Below are 18,688 nucleotides of genomic sequence, written 5' to 3'. Positions count from 1 at the left end.
TTACAGAAACAATTATACCAAGTTTCCAAAACACTCTTGTGCTGGAGACACCAAAACCTCTTTGCAATTGTATCTAAATATACCTTGTGGCTCCTCCTAAAACATAAGCCATGGATGTATTTTGCCAAGGTTGGTTAAGTGCTTTCATCAAAAGCTTATTCAAATGTGGAAACAAACTGATAAAGACAGCATCAATAGAAGTCCATACAAAATGATTTGCCACTAGCAGGTACTGACCTTATTTCAATTGAGTTTTCCTCATTCACGAGGAAGGAAGCAGCACTACAAAGGGAGTCCAGGGTTTCATTTTTATTGAAAGTCATTTGCTCCTGCAACACTTGATAACTATTTTAACTACAGTAATTCGGGGAAGGTTTACATTAATGTTATTTCCATTAGCTGTAGCACGATATACAAATATTCACGTAAGCTTCCAATATGCATCCTCGTTTCATCGTCGTCCTGCTCTACTCTTCAGTGCTTTTAAAGTTTTCCTCATGATTGGCGCAATTTCTTTAACAACAACAAAAAAAGAAAAGAAAGATCAGTTAGGATTAACAGCATAAAGTGAATGACAAAGTGATAGTAGCATAACATTAAGCATACACTGATAACCAGCAAGTTAAAGCAATTATTCTGATAATTTCAGGAAATTCCACTTACTTTTGATAGGCTTCTTCCCATCTTGAGTTGTTCCACTTGAGCTAGAGCTTCCACTGTTGCTAGGAGCATTCGGATTTGATGAATTATTGTTTCTGTCTCTGCTTTCTGGAATGCGTGTTCTTTTAAAACCATGAAATAAAGAAAATTAACTTTTTCAAAAAATAAAATAAAAACCTACTATTTGCTCCATCTCATTTTGATAAAAAAAGGTCACAGCATTTTAACAAGTCTGTCTCCTCATCAGTACTGTGATACATTTAATATCATAGGATAATTCAGCTTAGAAAGGGCCTCTTGAGGTCATCTAGTCCATTTCCATTCTTGCACAATTTTTCCATTCATTAGATGATACCTCTTATTTGTCTTTAAAAGAAAATGATCTGAATTTACGACAGATGGAGCTATTATGATGACTCATAATAGGCTGTTGGCCTGTGTTCTAGTTTGCTCTGTGATTTTTTTTTGTTTGGTTTTGAATACAGCTGAACTACTAATTGTCTCTCTGCCAGAAAATTAGGAAAAATTCACACTCGAGTTTTCAGTTTTTTTTTTTTCTCCTCCTTTAAGTTAGAAATGCCTAGGAAAAGGCACAATAACTAGCTTGGTGTTTCCAACCTAATATTTAGGGCAACAGGACAAGGACTGGGATGGTTGCAGTAGGCATCAGCTCTGTGTAAAACAGTTAAGCCAACACAGCATTTAACTGCCCAGCAATCTGGGCAGCCTTGTATGCCTTGGAGCCAGTCACCGAGGCCTGCTGCCAGTTAACATAAACCACTGCATGCCAAACTGTAAACAGCCTGCTAGGGATCTGTACATGTGCCACAGGACCTTTTTAGCTCCTGTAAGACCAGCTTCAAAAGTGAAAATTTCAGCTGTACATAGTAAAACTGACAGGTTTTCAGAGGATATGTTCAAAGAAACAAAGAAGTTAACTCATCATGTCTAAACAAAGCCTTGTTTCTCGAGAAGGCAAACCAGTGACCCTCCTTGCAGCTCCTTTCACACAACAGCACTTTGTCCTAATTTAGCATGTGTGGAAAAAAAAATATGCAGGGCTTTGAGTACATCAGGCAGTTACTGGGACAGAAAGGACACTTACACTACTGTACTGAAGCACCTAAACTGGAAGGCTAGTCTGTCACAACAGATACAACCTCCCACAGGGTAACCAACAGCAGAAGCCTAACTTGAAGTGCCTTAAGCTACTGCGTTGGTGTTGGACCATCTTTTCACCAATAACAGCAACAGTCTGGAAAGAAGTTTCCTAATTTAATCACCTAAAGGTGCAGCTGTAAAAAGATCATCTGCAGCATAAAAGCTGTTTTTAAGGATTTCCTACATGTGGGCTGTCATTCCTGCCTCATACCACCAGGGTCTTGAGCAATACAGTAGGCTGCTGAACTGTAAGTCAAGTTCCTGATACCAGCAGACTTTATGTGTATATATATATATACACACACACATATATAAAAACATATATATAATATATAAAAATATGTTTATACACACTCTTCCCCAGGTTTTTGTTTGTGTGTTTTCTCCCCTCTCCCATAAGCCCAGGTCAGCTCAGTCTTAGGCACGTGAAGAATTACTCAGCACAACTGCAGATGCTGCAGCACGAGGACAGAAACTACTTACAACGACTGCTGACATTTTCGGTTACTGTCAGTGTCTTGCATCATCTTTGCAACAGCTTAAGTTTTATACTCCCCAGCTACCTGTCACTTTCCACTTACATATTTGCCAGTCTGCATATCTGCTAATTCAAGAGTAATCCAGATCAATTAGAACAGTTTTCCCCCCTCAAGAGGATCATTTTTGACAGAGGTAGCTGCAGAACAGTTATGCCAACAAGGGAACACTCAAAGCTATGGGGAGAAGGGAAGGCACAATGCTCCTCACAGTGAAGTAAGTGACCGCAGCACAAGACGCCCACATCCAGGCAGCGTGAATAGTCTCCACTGCTTTTACAGTCCAACTGCTGATACATGGACTTACCAACCCATGGGGTGCTTTTAAATCAAACTGCTGATTTTCTTTTGGACAAGAACAGATATATAAACACAAAAAGAGTCTCTCCACATAGTTGAGAAGAGAAAAGGGGGTGGAAGTTGGTGCTACAGCTGTTTTTTCTTCCTGTTGCAGCCATTCTCCTGAGTCTAAGAGGAGTTCATCAGGCCAGCAGGAATGGCAGGACAAATCCCACATCTCTGCTTTGGTTCCCATGGCTGCTGAACTACCCTGAATGAAGTTGTCAGGAGGAGACCTTGGTTTTGTGCTGTACAAAGAAAATATTTGAAGAATCCCAATTTTCTGTTCCTCCAGTGATTAGTGTTGGCTACTGCCACTGACTGGCTGTTCCAGACACTCCTTCAGGCTGCCAAAGTGGAAGCCCACAATCCAGCGTATTAACGGTTGCTGAGATTCACTCTGGTCAGCTATATCACTCTGGACAGCTCACTGGGGATTTTATGAAAACAGGAGAACACGTGAAACTACTAGGCAGGTTTATAAACACCAAACATCAACACTGGGATCTCCCTGGGATGTCAAGCAGCATTAATGTAATCTGGAAGAAAACAACAGAGGCTGCTCACTCACTAGCAGGGAAGGTGAATTCATCCCTGGCACTTGGAGAAACACGTGGTGACAGTGCACACACAGCAGAGGAGCATACAAGACTTAAAAGGCAACTTAGCTTCTAGCTGCTAGCTGCTTAAAAAAGTAAACCAAGAGCTATTTATAAAAGCAAGATATTTTGCCAACAAATTTTAGCACTGACAGAGATGTTTAATCTCATTAAACGCACAGTACAGAACACTTACTTGCACTTCTCCGTGGGATGAAGCTGGGTGACAGGTCCTGCTGTCCCATGGATTTCTTGTTTTCGGCGAATATTCCTGGGTGGTTTTGCTGCACTAGTCATGTAAGCCATTTTCACTTGCCGACCTAATACAGAAGCAAGGAGCAGAGGATGTGATTTTTCCTTACTTATGTTTGAAAGTCAGTTGAGAACATTTGTGTGGCAATTTCTAGGTTTAAATACCAAAAAAAATCATTCAGAAAAGAATATGGTACCAAAGTAGTAACTGAACCACAGCAAGTCGCATACAGTATTTCTTCACATTAACTTTGATATTTGTAATTGTATCTGTATTTTTTGGTATTTGTTATTAAAATTGCACTCTGTACGATTGCCTAGAATCCTCAACCTAACCAGTAAGGTAAGATTCGTGTACAGCATGCTGCAAGCATTATGCATTAATGTACTGTATTAATGTATATGTTCACTTTGTGTGCAACCTGTAAATTAAAAGGAACAGCATCCTTACCTGATGCCTTCTCCCTCAGACACAGCATCAGTGATCAGTGCAAACAAGCCACTAATCACTACACAGTAAGTGTCAAGAACAGAAGAGACTGGGTTTTGAAAACCAGAAGGTTACCCACATATTTTTTACCTTTTGGTTTCTCAGACTGAGCTGAAAGAATGTTTTTTGTAAGCGTCTTCAGTTTCTCTTCCCTCTCATTGAAGAGTCTCAAGTACATTTCACGCCAAGATTCATATTCCAGGAGGCTCTCATTTTTAAAATCCCTCTGGCAGTGTTTCTTCCACAAGTGGTCAGACACTTCTGTAAACATCTTAGTTTGAACACAAGGTATTTTAAGATCAAGAATTTAAGAGTAACATTTCCAAGACTACTTGCTTGGCTGAGCCTGTCGACAAAGCCCAATCACCCAGTGGAGGAAGGTGCAGAACAAATCCCACCTGGTGCCCTCACTGGTACCCCCACCATGAGGCGTGACTGTGCCACACAGAGATGTCAGCGTCAGTCTAGAAATCACGTAGCTTCAGAGAGCAGAGCTCTATATTTGAGTCCATGAGCCATGCTTACAGGCTAGATTTGTGTTCTCAGCACAGGCTCAGGCCACGCCAGCTCTCAACTTCAGGCATGCAGAGAAGTGGCCAGCTTGCACTAAGGAGTGCCACGCATTCAGAACATCAATGTCCAAATGCACCATGGAGCTGAAGTCTTAACACTACAGATAAGAAATCTACCAGATGCAAATTGGGAAATATCTGGAGTGAAATTTCATGTATGCTTTGCAGCCTTAACAGTTTTTAAGCCTGAAAACATTTGTTCTTACTGTGTCTAGCAAATATTCTTTGTTGTTGTTTTCTCTTGTTTTCAAAAATAGCAACATTTCCACCCACAGTGGCTTTCACTTAGTCATCAGTAATAATTCTCTCAAATGCTTTACATCCTGACAGCGAAGAGAGGGAGGTTTGATGACAGCTGAACTCAAAGAAATAGGTATACAAGACACAGAAACAGCGTAACACACAGAGAATCTTTATCAAGAGGGGTGCAAGGAAAGCAGAAACAGATGCCTAAAGTCCTCCGTGGTTCCCTGAATTTAGCAAGGCAGAGTTTACCGGATTACATTCCTCTATTCGAAACAACTGCTCTGGTGTGCAGCGTGTTAGCACAGGCTCAAGAATTTCAAAGGGCACACCTCCTACTTCATGTAGCGCTACAAGAGAGGACAGTACTTTTAGTAGCTCATTTGTTTCACTTGGTGTGTAACACCACTTACCAACAGTTTAAAAAATAAAAATACAAATTAACTTCAGCAAATACCAACAGAACACAGGTTTTGAAGTCAGGGTATGAAGCTATAAATCAGCAGTTCATAACTGAATGGTAGTTTTTATCTGAGGATGGAGAAAGCATCCTGGAATAGCTATTGCCCCATCTTTACTGATCTGTATCAGTCTCCTCTCTGCCTACACAAGGGAATAAACAGTTTCTTGATCACACATTCCAGTTTACGTGAACAAACACTTTGGAGGGGCAAAAAAAGTCAGCAGGCTTTTTGGCTTATACTTCATAGGACATGATATTTTAACTAAGAATTGGAGCTTTAAAAGAGGCAGGCCTCCAAACAAAACTGCACTTCAGCATGATCATAAGTTCAGTTTTATAAACGCCTTTTGACCAGCTCCGAGTCACTGTCTGTAGGAAGGAACAGTATCTTCCAGTAGGCCAGCATGGAGGAAAAAAAGAAATCAAATAGTCTTTCAGTACAGCCTGCTACAAATCCCTTAAAGTACTCACAATCAATATTATTCTGAAGCACTCGGATGCACTGCTCATACAGTGTAAGCATCTTTGGAAGACAGACTGGTTTAGACCCGGAGTAAACCTGCATTTTAGAGTTCAGTCTCCGTCCCGTGAATTGAACTGGTTCGCTGACTTGCTGGGGTGCTTCCACAACAGGCGCTAAGGAAATCAAACAAAACATCAGGTGGGGTTTCTTTGGCTCCTGACATTTTACAGGGCTTTAAACATTCAGAGAAACATGCCTGGCAGGACAAATATATTCTTGCTTCTCGAAATATAATGTTATATAATGTTATTATGCTAGAGTTTGATCCCTTACAGGTACTCTGTTACAGAGGTCCCCTCATACACCTAACAGAAATACAGCAACTACATTGCAAATGTAATTTTATCTGCATGAACCCAAACCAGCCTTACATTAATTAGCTCAGGTCTACACAAGTCAGATTCACATCTAGGCTGGGCCCTTAGCCTTCCCCTTGCAACAGGGATACTCATTGACATCTAGATACTCTCAGTTACCAGTCCACCACATGCTACTGATGTTAAAGGGTTATCCCAGAGAAGTTGCAATAGCAATGATGTCTCTAGCCCACAGAGACGTGAAACTACTGAAACCTCACAGGAGCTGCAAGGGAAAACCACTGGCACTTTGTGCCACCTATGAATAAGAATACTAGCAAGCTTCTAGGCTGAAGCTACAGCTGGTGACAATTTCTACTACAGTTGCATAAGGCATAGACAGGAATAAAGACAAATGGAGCCTGGAGAATGACTACAGGATCTACACCTCCTCTACATCTGTGGAAACCTTCTACAGCATTTCTTTACTTGCAAGCTGTAAGAGGGTAGCCTTTATATCTCTCCTCAGATTCAAAACGATTTCTACAGAGGAGCAAGTGAAGACATTTCTTTGCCACAGACAGATGAGTTACTATAGTTTATTAGGAAATGGGATGAAGACTACCCTAGATAGAGCTGTAAAAACATGCACTGCTTCACATTTATCAGCCTCACATACTACTTACCCTTAAAGTCAGCAGCATATGGGGGAGATGAGATTAAAATGCTTGGCAGAAATTTAGGCAGTGGAGTATTAAGAAGATCTTGGAGGGACGCCACCTTGGTCTGCACACAGTCAAGGAAACATTGCTTCATTGTTACAAATTCAGATTTACTAAGGCTTAAAATAAACTACAAAATAAATTAAGCAAGCCCCAAAATTACCTAGGATAACCAAAACTACTGCTTTTCTGCACTAAGATTTGCTCCTGTATTTCAGCATATTCTTTCATCTTCCGCTTACCGATACTACATCACAAAAGGAACTTAGTGGGGTATCTGCAATCAGTACATAATAAGGGATTAAAGAAAGGAGCAGATGTGTTCAGCTAACAGGCTTTCAGATAAATCGCTGCTGAGGTTAGAGGCATGCAGCAAATGAGACAAAACTGCAGGATGACAAAAAGCAGAGTTAAATGTTTAAAGGCAAGCTAAATGCCATCCTGAAAGACAAGAAACAGCTTTATACCTGGTTCTACCTCGTCTCCTGCATCGTGCTGGATAAGCAATACAGTCTTCCAGATATCGCCTTAAAAAGTGACTTAAAGATTCAGGAGTCTGGAAAGTGTTCCTGCAAACGCTCAGCATTGCATACAGTATCTAAATTAAGTCTTGGGTGTCTTCCAGTCGTAAGCCAGGCACTTACAACATAAAGCTTGCATCTCCCTAAACTTCATTTCAGTATCTGTAAGAACTTTTTGCAACTTGAACAGCCAACATTTTCCTCTCAATTTTACCAAGATTTCCCTCAATTCCCCAGTTCCTAGATGCTGCTATCATGTAGAAGCCTCCCTGTTAATATCCCTCTATTTGGGATAGAAGACATTCCTATCGCAGATCTTGCACAATAAATAAAGCCTGGAGCTTTCACATCACAGCAAAGATAATAGACTTGAAGAGACCTCTAATTCCCTGCGTACAAAGGGCTTCATTTAAAAAGTCTAATTAGTAAGCATGTTTACATCTACCTCAGCTCAAAGGAGCTACTTAAGCTTTCTGCCACTTCAAGGGACTACGATATTTCACTTTAAGAATTCATATAAGCTACTCTTACATGTAATAATGTGGTTTACTTTAACGCATTGAAAGAAGAGTCTGTTCATTTCCACTACAGACCGTAACTAATACAGAACCACAGCTTCCAACAAAACAGCTGTGCTATGCCAACATCTGCTAAAGTCAAAAAACAAGCTGGTCAAGAATGAAGTTAGGGGTAAAAAGTCGATTAGCTGATACCAATTAAAGACCACTGCTGCGTAGGAAGTTATCATAAAAACCATAAGAAACTGATTGTAAATCTTTTTTGTCCCAATTATAATTATTTGCCGTTGCCACGTGGCCTATGTCAAAGCCACACATTTGTTGCTTAAATTAATCACAGATTAATTTTGCTGGAAGTAATAGACCAGAACACTCCTTTGCCTGCAGTTTATTTGCTATTATTCCAAGCATGCAGTGGTTTACCTTTTTACTGGGAGTTTCTGACTGATCACCCTCACAGTTTTGGATCTTCTCTTCTCCCTCATCTGCGTGACAAAGTTTTGAAGTCTTTTGCGGTATTGAGCTACTCTTCTGTTCGCTGCGCTTCTTTGGACATTCACCTGTAGAGCAAGCTCTCCTCTTTCTTTTTTTTGTAACCTGATCATAATTAAGGTAAGATTCAAAAGACATAGTAGGGGGCTCAAATTCCTCATCGCTAGGTAATTTAGCTTTGCTTCCCGTGACGAGCTTTTGTTTTGGTTTCTTCACATGCTTAGGATCTCCCTGTTTGGGAGCATCCTTACTAGGCCTTTCCTTCGTGGGGGATACATCCTTACTGGCTACACAGGAACGCCTCTTTTCTGAGCCTTCCTTGCTGCCCTTGGAGGCTCTCTCTTTCAAGTCCCTTTCTTTAGCTTGAGGATCAGTACCCTGGGAACCATGTTTAGAACCACTGCTGCTACATTCTTTACTATCACATCCTTTTTGAGACTCAGAACCTGTATTTCGGTGCTTTTTTTCAATGTAAGTATGCTGCTTATTCAACTTTTTAGAAAGGGGAGAGCTATTGGAGCTTTTGGAGGCCAATACAGATGCTTTGGACTTCTCTGAAGGCTTAGTTCCTTTGGAAACAGGAGATTTTGTCTCATCTTTTTCTTTTTCAGTATTTTTTCTTCCTCTGTGATCACTGCAACACAAAGGAAAAAATACATCCCACGCTACATCTGATGCTAAATTCTTGAAGAATTAATCTTTTTATTTACACTAGTGAAACCAAAAACTTTAAATCACACCACGTGGCATAATTCTTACGGAACCCAGAACCGCACTCTGTTGTGCTCTTATTTTGCTTCCACATCAGCACAGAAATCTGAGGGAAGTCACCATTGGGTCCAGCGCCACTAACTACTGCAACAAGAAACTGAGAGCAAAGCAAGGGGAGAGTAAGGACATAAGCATCAGTAAGAAAATGTTTGACATAGTACTATTTGTTCAAAATGCTTTTGACACCACTGCTTTTACACAAGTTTCCCTGCATGCTATATAATACAGAGATAGTACCTGAAATAACTAGGAGGCAGAATTTAAAACATGTTCTGTAGGTGGTAAGAGTACAAAACAGCCTGGATACTTTGTTATTACCCATGTGCTCTGGTATGCCACTTTCCAGCTGTTTCAACAACTTCAAATTTAAAATGCACTGCTTCGTCAATCTGAAGCTTCAGCTTTCTCAGATCAATTTCTCCCATTGCCAGAGGACTGCAAAACACCTACAGCACAGTCAACCTGCTGATGGCAGTGGAGGCGGACTCCTGAGAAGGAATCACATCTCTTCGAGTGTGACTGCCCTGACACACAAAACCCTTCTCAATCTGCAGAAATACTGTAGGGAAGTCCTGTATACAACCAAATCACTAGAGAGATACTTCATTTAACAACAGCCTCATTGCTGAGAAGAAAAAGCAAACTTCCTACTTTTCTAGAGGAGTGGAGAGCACTGCCCATCACTGGCTTAGTGCTGCTCACACCGGTTGGCACCTAAGAACTTGTGCTGGTCAAAAAGCAGGTGAAGTTTGAGTGCTGGCTGGCCAAACCAACACTGGTTGCTTTGATCTGTCTTCTAGTAATTGATAAGAGACTCATTCCTACCATTCATGTATATTTCATAATGCATATTTGTCATTCCAAATATTATTCTAATATATCCAAGTAGTATTTTATTAAATTAAGCAACAGCACAATTAATCCTTTAGAAAAAAAAGCCCATACCTACCTTTTATTTTCTGGAGGAATAAGTTTTTTCCATCGCTTCACCAGGGATTTAGCTACATTCCCAGCAGTGGCATGTTTCCTAAAGCTGTTCACTGTTTTGCCTATGCCAGTTTCCTGTTGAAGACAGTGCAAGAAAGATGGGTGGAATAAATCACAGCTAACATCCCAAGCAGAACCTTCTCTAAAACTGCTACAAGCAGCATTAGCATAGCAGTCTGAGCAGTCTTACAGCAGCTAAAGAAGTAAACACTTCTCACCCTACAAACAGAACTGAAAGAAAAGCATATATTTATAACAAAATACTGAGAACAAAGTGCAGCCTTAATTCATAAAAGAAGCTACTTCTCTCCATTAAATGCATGTATTTCAGAAAGCTCACTTGGCTTGAGTGCTTACGCTCACAAAATGCATACTGCTAAAGCGAATTAAATTAATCAATTTAAGTTTCCTTTAGGCTTACACCGGTACAGGTTAGCGTGTTAAAGAGCACAAATGATCAGTGTATTGTAATCTAAAAGCCTCAACATGAAGCACCATGGGGCAGAGGTGCCAGATGAGCACAGTTCATGTGACTAAACTCAAGTCTCAGCCACAGGAAGAATCCCCTGATGTTTAAGATGCCATGTTAGCTGTTCTGTTCACTCACCATACAATTATTTTCACATTATCATTGTCTTCAAATCTTGCTCTAATGATTTCTACATTGTCTAAGCAGAACTACCCTGCAGACTTTGTGCATATATAAGTATCACAGGTGAATTTTTTAATCCTGTTATTAGTATCTCCAGCTCACAAACCCCCGCTTTTAAGACACACTTTTGTGTGCAAACCCCGGAATTTGCAAAGCCAACAGCAACCTATTAATGTTCTCGCTAGCCAGTGAAATTATACTCCTGTGAAGTCTGAGTAAGAGCTATACAAGTACTACTCCTCCGGGCTCAGCTCAGGCGTTAGAAGGGAATTCCTTAAAGTCTCAGAAAAATAATTTTGCTTTAAAGAGATTCAGTTTCTGTATCATTCAGAAGCACTGGTTTGAAGGTTCAGTGTACTGCAAATACATGTGAGAAAACTGGTGGGAGGATTTCCTAAAGCTATCCATGTGAGAAATTTATGTTCCTAAAAATGCTTTAAAATATGTAGAATCCTCAATTTTAAGACATCTCTTCCCTCTGTCTCACTTGAAGACTTTCATGTTACAATGTGGCAGACTATGATGGAAGCATGCTGAGAACATTAATTATCTGAAGAAGCCCTTTGTCATTTTTAACAGTTCAGATGATTTCTCAATAAAAATATTGGTGAATTATAGTAGAGGCCAATCTGTTTTTAGGCAGGCAAGTGCCTTTGCCCAAATAAGCCGGCCAAATATTCCGATTACCGTATTTTTCTCTTGCTCTGCAAAAAATCCTCTCAAAAAAAAAATCTTCTTCCCAAAACATAGATACATTGACCATAGTAACCAGAAGCTTCCCAAACACTGAGAATTTCCGATATAAAACGTGACAGGATGCACCTTGGCTAAGGATACAAATCACAGGTATTCTTACTCCACAATTAGGGATGGCTGCTCTTTAGATGCAAGAAACTCACCTTGACCAGCTAATAAGAGACAGAAGATTTCGACAACTGGCCTGAAGAACAGATCACCCATATTTGGGGTATCTTAAGCACTGATTTGAAAGCAGATTTAGTAAGAAGAAACCAGCCTTGAGTAAGAGTATTCCCTATATGTTCAGATCCCTGCTCACCACTAACACTTGTCACAACGCTGAATTTGTTAGGTTTTAAGCCCAGCTTCCAGCTGGTTTTTGGAGAAGGCTCCATGGCTTCTTATACAGAGCTTTAAATGAACCATGCTAAGAGCCAGAATTCCCAAATGAAACAATGCCCACTGCTTCTGGGATTGCAGACCCCATAAACTCTTTTTTAGTGAATGATTGTGTAATGTATTACTGGTCACTTACCACTAGAATATCCAGCGATATATCCAAATCCTGTAGTACCTCAAGTGCTTTTAGAATCTGGAAGGAAACGTTAGATTTTTTTTTTTTTTTTAAGATAACATTCCTAAGTATCATCCTGCTTTTCTCATCCTCATTCCCATGCTTATCCAAAAAAAAAAAAAGAAAAAACCTTGACAGAAGGAATATCCAGTAACTCCAGGAAAACATAAGCACTCCTTTACTGTACATAAGGGCTATGCTTGAAATGTGTTCTGCGAACCAGTGCAGCTCTGTGATACCCCCAGCAGCAGTAACACCAGAAATCCCAACAGGTTTGACTTTACTGCTACACAGATTACATCAAAGATCAATAATGCAGCAGCTCAGGCTACACATATGCCCCCACTCCTGGTGTACCAGTGACCGATCAGCACCGAACCGATTCAAAGGCTGCACTAAGCAGAAGCAGCACCCTGAAAAAAAAAAAGAAAAAAAGCAAGTTTCCCACAAGGTCTCCCAGCCAGCAGCACCACTCAAGGCCAAGAATTAAAAAAAAAAGAGCCTGTGGGAGTTCAGCTTGCAAAGACTATCAGGTTTTGAAGCCTTCACTGCTATTTGTACATTAACAAGACCAAATCAAGCTAGAACAGCTGCTTTGTTTCACGCTGGCAAAGTATATAAACCTTTGATTAAAATGTTGAGTTTTGTAGAAGCAGAAGAGTATTTTTCAAATATGAAAGTGCTTATCTTACTCTGAGAGGTTTTTTAATAATACAAAAGTTTCATTTATAAATAGTATGAACTTATTTGGCAATGGGTGTGCAGCACACCTGAGTCTTGCAGTTGACTACACAGTTTGCATCATTTTTGACAGATTTCTACAGAGTTATGTTATCTAGCTGACAGAATTAATGTGTAACTAAAGTAACAGCACTTCACAGGGCTCTAACAAAGCCTGGAATACTTATCAAGTTTTTTCAGACCATTACCACTTCTAAATGCAATGGCAGGAACCTCCTGGGATGCAAGACAACAACCCTGAAACTTTTTAAACTTTAATAATTGCTTTAATAATAGTCACTTCTCTCTATAAGAGTTCTAATTTTCACTGTCCCTGTAATACATTAGAAGTGGAATCCCTGTGAATTTCACTGTGCGCAGTGGGCTCCATCCATACGCCTGGCATGTGGTTCTCCTGCAAGGCATCAGCCCCGCAGTAGTGTCACTGAGACACCCAGAGGTGCAGGAGAAATACTGCACAGCCAGCTCCAGAACCAACACAAAAGCCACGTGAAGTTCTGCTCATCTCCTATTTAAAATAAAGATATTCCTTGACCCAGCAGATTGTGTTAAGCGTATGCACAATTAAGTTAAAACCAATTTTGCAGCTCTAGGAAGTGACTCTCCCTCCTGAGGACAACACAAGCTTAATATTTAACTTTTCCCAGACACTTCACAGGCATAGACTACACATTTTACAAGATGAAGACTCTTTTAAATAAACCCCATCAGGAAGAAAATACACTGCAAAGATGCTTACAAAGTTAAGTGGAAAAAAAAGTATAAATAACATACCCACAATGTTAATGACAAGCATTAGAAACTAAGGTATCAGTGTCAATTTAGTTGATTTTCTTTCTAAAATGATATTCCCAGGCATTTAACTCATTTTGCAATCAGAAGGAGGCAGCCCATTGCTAAGTGGATGGGCTTCGCTGTGTAGGATGACTGGCTACTCAAGCAGTGCAAACCAACTGGGAATAAATCCCACAGCCCAGACACAATCCTGCATGTAAGAATGCTAAAAGATGCTTTCATCAAGCTACAGAGACAATGAGGATTTTGAGTATTTCCTCTTGATGGGTTGTGGACCAAGTTAGTTCATGAAGCTGAGTTCATCACAGAAGAATCTTTAAAATGGGTTCAGGAAGCAAGCAATTACTATTAATGCAGCTTCAAAACAGCGGGGTAAATTACAAAAGTACCTGGATGACAAGCATGTCTGAGAGCAGTCAACACATTTTAATGTAAGACAAAACTCTTAATTTTTAAGCCAAAGCCCACGCTGTTCATTTTGCTTTCCTGAAATGTGTATCCCATTTGGCGAATTAAGACAAACATAAGGGTTTCATTAGGTAGAAAGCAGAAAGCATTGATCAAACACTAACAATCCCGTTAAGAGAAGTGATCCCCATCTCCCAAAAGCTGGGAACAGCTCAGCTTGCAGTGAGACCAGCAGCCATGCCTGAGAGGGGCTGCCAAAGGAGAGAGAGCCCCGTGTGCCTGTGTGTGCAGCATAACCAGAGCCTCACGGACAAGCACACACATACCAGCCTGAGACACAAGTACGGGGGCCAACAGGAGCAGGAGCAAGATAAGATGAAGGGGAGGAGGGAAAGCAGACAGGCATTTGGGAAGCAGAGGGCCCAGGCAATGAATAACAGCAAGAAGCATGTGAGCAAGCAGCTCTCCAGAGTGAAAGCTGAAAGCAGAGGGATGATATGAAGAGGCCCAGCTGTGCCAGGTCTGTGTCTTCCCACTGCACCAGCACTGCTCCAGCCTCTCTGCGTGAGCCTTGAGGTCACCTCGCCTCTTGTAGCTGGGCCCTTGCTCAGGCAGGACGGGACCCAGCAACCCAGCTGGGTGGTGAAACCCCACCAGGTCCCTAACTCAGAATCATCTAGGTTGGAAGAGACCTCCAAGATCACCGAGTCCAACCTCTGTCCTAACACTAACAAGTCCTCCACTAAACCATATCACTAAGGACTACATCTAAACGTCTTTTAAAGACCTCCAGGGATGGCGACTCAACCACCTCCCTGGGCAGCCCATTCCAATGCCTAACAACCCTTTCGGTAAAGAAGTTCTTCCTAATATCCAACCTAAACCTCCCCTGGCGCAACTTGAGCCCATTCCCCCTCGTCCTGTCACCAGGCACGTGGGAGAATAGACCAACCCCACCTCTCTACAGCCTCCTTTAAGGTACCTATGGAGAGCGATGAGGTCTCCCCTGAGCCTCCTCTTCTCCAGGCTGAACAATCCCAGCTCCCTCAGCCGCTCCTCCTTAAGACTTGTTCTCCAGACCCCTCACCAGCTTCCGTGCTGAGCTAGCCACCTGGTCTGAAATAGTATCAGGTCTCTGAAGACAGCACTTTAGAAAAGTCTTAACACAATCCCAAGCAAGTCACTCCTACGTTCGGTTGCCCTCAATTTAAAAAAAAAAAAGTTTCCTTTAAAAAGTCTGATTTTGTTTTCAGCCACTGAATCTCATCATCTCTTCCTGCTAACTAAAGGGAGTCCTCTCTCAAATATTTTATATAACCCACAAATATAAACACTAATCATGCACATTGGTCTTTTTTTGCATATTGGTCACCTCTTGGTCTTTTTTTAGGGCCAACCAGACCAAGTTCTTGAGCTTCAGTAAGTTACGCTGACCAGAGCTCTAGCCGTTCTGCTGCTGTCCTAAAATCTTTCCAGCTCGGCAGCCTTGTTTTTAAGAACAGCCCCCAGAACAGGACATAATATTCCTGTAATTGCCCCTCTCATACTACATAGCTGTAATAACACCACCCTGCTAAGCTACCCGAAGATAGCAGTTATTCCATAAGCCACTGCCTCGTACTGCAATTTCATGCTCAACTGGTAATACACCAGAGCTCCAAATCATTTTCTGAGTCAATGCTTTCCAAAATACAGTCTCCTATCCTGAGTGACCTATATTCATGGCTCCTAGCTGTGACTTTCCACTGAGCCATGCTAGAATGCACGCCACTCAAATGAATGTAGCCTAGCACATGACCAAGGCTGCCTTCTAGAACAGTCCTCTTCATTTGACACAAATTACTTTGGTATTTGTAACATCTCCCCGCACTGCTTGCTGTCTTCTAAATTAAGAAAGATTTGAGTAACGCCATGTCAAGATGAGATGGATAATTGCTCCCCCTCCTATTCCCACACTCCCAAAAAATAAACAGCATTGCTTTCTGATAAGGACTGTCACTTATTTTTGCTGAGTGTAATTTCAATCCATCTTGTGGATGTTACATCAGGCCTGTAACACTGCTACTGTAATCAGCATCATACAGCAGCAAGTGAAATTCCTTAAGAGACTTATGTATATTTATGACAGCTAGTGTCAGCTGAATATAATTTAAGATAAATTCAAGATAAATTTAGCAGTACATATCTACATGAAGTCTCGTTGAGTGCATTGGCTCATGGTACCATCCTTTATTTCTACACCAGTCACATCTTACATGCAAGATTTTGCAGCTGCTCATTGCATTGCTTCATGGACTTTAGGGACAGGGCTCATTTCGTCTACCTGTATAAACAGAAGCACGGTAATTTTTTTCCAGAGCTGCTGAACTTCCCTAGTATCTTGAGGATCATTCAACCTCTAAATCATCAGTTCTGTTCATTTTTAGTCAGTTGCCTGAAAACTCACCAGGTAGCTATTAAACCTCGCATATTAAGAAGCTTTTGATATAAACAATTGATGCTCTGCGTCTTCCCTGGTGCCTATCAAAGTAACCAGTAGTTATTAAAAAATGTGACATGATTAGACAAAGATTATTCTCAACTATGAAGCAGAAATACTTGACAACACCAACATATGTATCTGTAATAAGGATTTAGGACATCCTTAAAGCCTCTTTTTGCCTTAAACGTAACTACATGTTTTCTACTAGTAGGTTTATCTTTTATTAGTAGTGCATCTCATGACTGCCAATTTACAGTTATCAGTTTCTCCCTTCCCTTCCACTCCTTACCCATAACTATTTCTATTTCACTAGACACAGCTTTACCAGGAACAGTGGAAGCGCTACAGCACCACCATTAGACCTACTTTATGCAGCACTTGCTTTTGGTCATACTACAAACACAGGGCATCTCCTTCTTTAACAGAGCCAAACCTGCCAGGGCTAGTCATATTTTTCTCCTTAGTTTAATGTGTTTTTAAGTTTAACGCTTTGGGAGCACTTAGAAATAATTCCAGAGATAATTTTTTTTCTTTTCCTCTTCAATCTCCTGTTCATAATAGCATATCATCACCAAACATAAGTATTAAAAGATATATTAAAGAGTAAAATCTGATCACTTCTAGAGCACAAGAAGTTTTAGTTTTACTGAATTGGAAGGTGTAGCACCTCAAGTAGTACCTGCACTCTGATATTTGCATTTTGGACAGATAAAGCCTACAGCACCAGCGGAGGAAGATAAACCTTTACTGGCTAAGAAAATCAGTATTCCTTGCACATGCATAAACACACACTAGGTATGAATGTAGTAATGATGCTTTTTAAGTTTTATTAACTACAAAGTACAAAGCCAGTTAAATGATATGCCTGCCCTCTGTTTGCAAACACTTCCACTAACTTGCATCAAGTTATAACACTTCAGAAATCTATCACGTGAAGCATGTTCTGTACTTTCAAGCTGAATTCAACCCCTCAAAAAAAAGAAAAAAGCTCCTTTAGAATACGCTTTCTTTGGTCAGACATGATTCATTAGCAAACAGTAAGTCAAATTTGGGGCTTACTCCTCTGCTGGAACAAAGTGTCTTCCCTCCTGCTCATCTCCTTCCCTGCACCTTGGTACCTTCGAGTGTCAGGCTCTGCCTCCTTCGGCTGCTCTGCCCCACTTCACAGAGGACGTTTTCTTGTTTCAAGCCCTCCTTATCTACTTCTTGCAGCTCCCGAGGAGAGCCCTGCTCTCCTACAGGTCACTTAATTTATTTCAGATAAGCGCAGCTTTGCTCTTCGCGTACCAGGAATCGTAGTGCAGGATGCGGTGCCCTCTGTGCACCACCACAGCACAGCAGAAACACCTATTTTGCTACAAAAAGCTCTTATGGAGCTCAGCACCTCAGCTTTGAGCTTCTGGCCAGGACAAGACATGTAACCACCAGCACCACCCATCAGGTGGTTTGATACATAGTGTTATGTCTAGCTTCAAGACACAGATCCTTGTCACCTCATCCTACACTGGGCCCCCTATATATGACGCCATGCAGCCAGAGCCCGGCCACACACCGACCTCAGGGTGCCAAAGGGACCTGAGGCACATTGTCCCCCCCATGCTCCCCAAGCCGGGGACGAAGCCCCAAGGCCACCCGGGGGGACCCCCGCCGGCCCCCCGCTACCTCCGCGGGCTGCTCCGCGCGGCCCAGGCGCTCCTTCAGCTCCAGCACCCTCCTCAGCCTCATCTTCCTTCTCCTCCCCGCCGCGCTCGGCCCCTCCGCCATGGCCGCAGGCACGTAGCCCTCACGTCCGCCATCTCGGCCCTCTTGTAGCGGCGCCATGGGCGGTGTCCCGCGGCCGGCTGCCTGCCGTGCCCTCCCCGGCCTCTGGGGGGAGCGCCGCCTTCATCCCGCTCCTCCATGTTCTCCGTAGGCTGCCAGTGCCGAGCTCAGGCTCCCGGTTGCCCCAGCCTCAGCCCTGCAAGGTCTCATCCTCATGTCCTGCAGGGTCTCATCCCCCTGTCCTGCTGCTGAGGGCACAGCCAACAGTGTCCTGCCCAAAGCACCTCAGCCCCACGGGGCTGGCTGCAAGGGTGGTGATTGTGGTCGACCTGGTTGTTCTATTCCCAGCACATGTTTGTTATCAGCATGTAATATGGACTAGATGCTTTGCT

The 18,688-nt window shown here is 41.9% G+C and overlaps 1 protein-coding gene across 1 annotated transcript; it reads right to left on the bottom strand.

Annotated features, from left to right (window-relative positions):
- Window positions 1–306: 306 nt before the first annotated feature.
- On the bottom strand, window positions 307–18,592 carry LOC121068623 (elongin-A-like). The gene is made up of 11 exons (XM_040553958.1): window positions 18,198–18,592; window positions 12,071–12,127; window positions 10,108–10,220; window positions 8,319–9,021; window positions 6,821–6,920; window positions 5,787–5,951; window positions 5,105–5,202; window positions 4,128–4,308; window positions 3,492–3,615; window positions 664–782; window positions 307–513 (listed from the first exon to the last, which is right to left on the bottom strand). The coding sequence occupies exons 1-11, from the start codon at window positions 18,354–18,356 to the stop codon at window positions 452–454; spliced, it is 1,881 nt and encodes a 626-aa protein (XP_040409892.1). The 5' UTR covers window positions 18,357–18,592; the 3' UTR covers window positions 307–451.
- Window positions 18,593–18,688: the final 96 nt, after the last annotated feature.

Source organism: Cygnus olor, chromosome 3 (assembly GCF_009769625.2).
Source record: "Cygnus olor isolate bCygOlo1 chromosome 3, bCygOlo1.pri.v2, whole genome shotgun sequence".
NCBI lineage: Eukaryota > Metazoa > Chordata > Aves > Anseriformes > Anatidae > Cygnus > Cygnus olor.
This window is presented reverse-complemented; position numbering and strand designations above follow the sequence as displayed.

Bases quoted from the DNA above. Each gene is read 5' to 3' on its own strand.
- LOC121068623 (XM_040553958.1), bottom strand. From the start codon at position 18,356: ATGGCGCCGCTACAAGAGGGCCGAGATGGCGGACGTGAGGGCTACGTG. The intron at 10,221-12,070 runs GTAAGTGACCAG...TGTCTTCAACAG, and splicing joins TATCGCTGGATATTCTAGTG to GAAACTGGCATAGGCAAAAC. The intron at 6,921-8,318 runs GTAAACCACTGC...GACTGTGTGCAG, and splicing joins CAGAAACTCCCAGTAAAAAG to ACCAAGGTGGCGTCCCTCCA.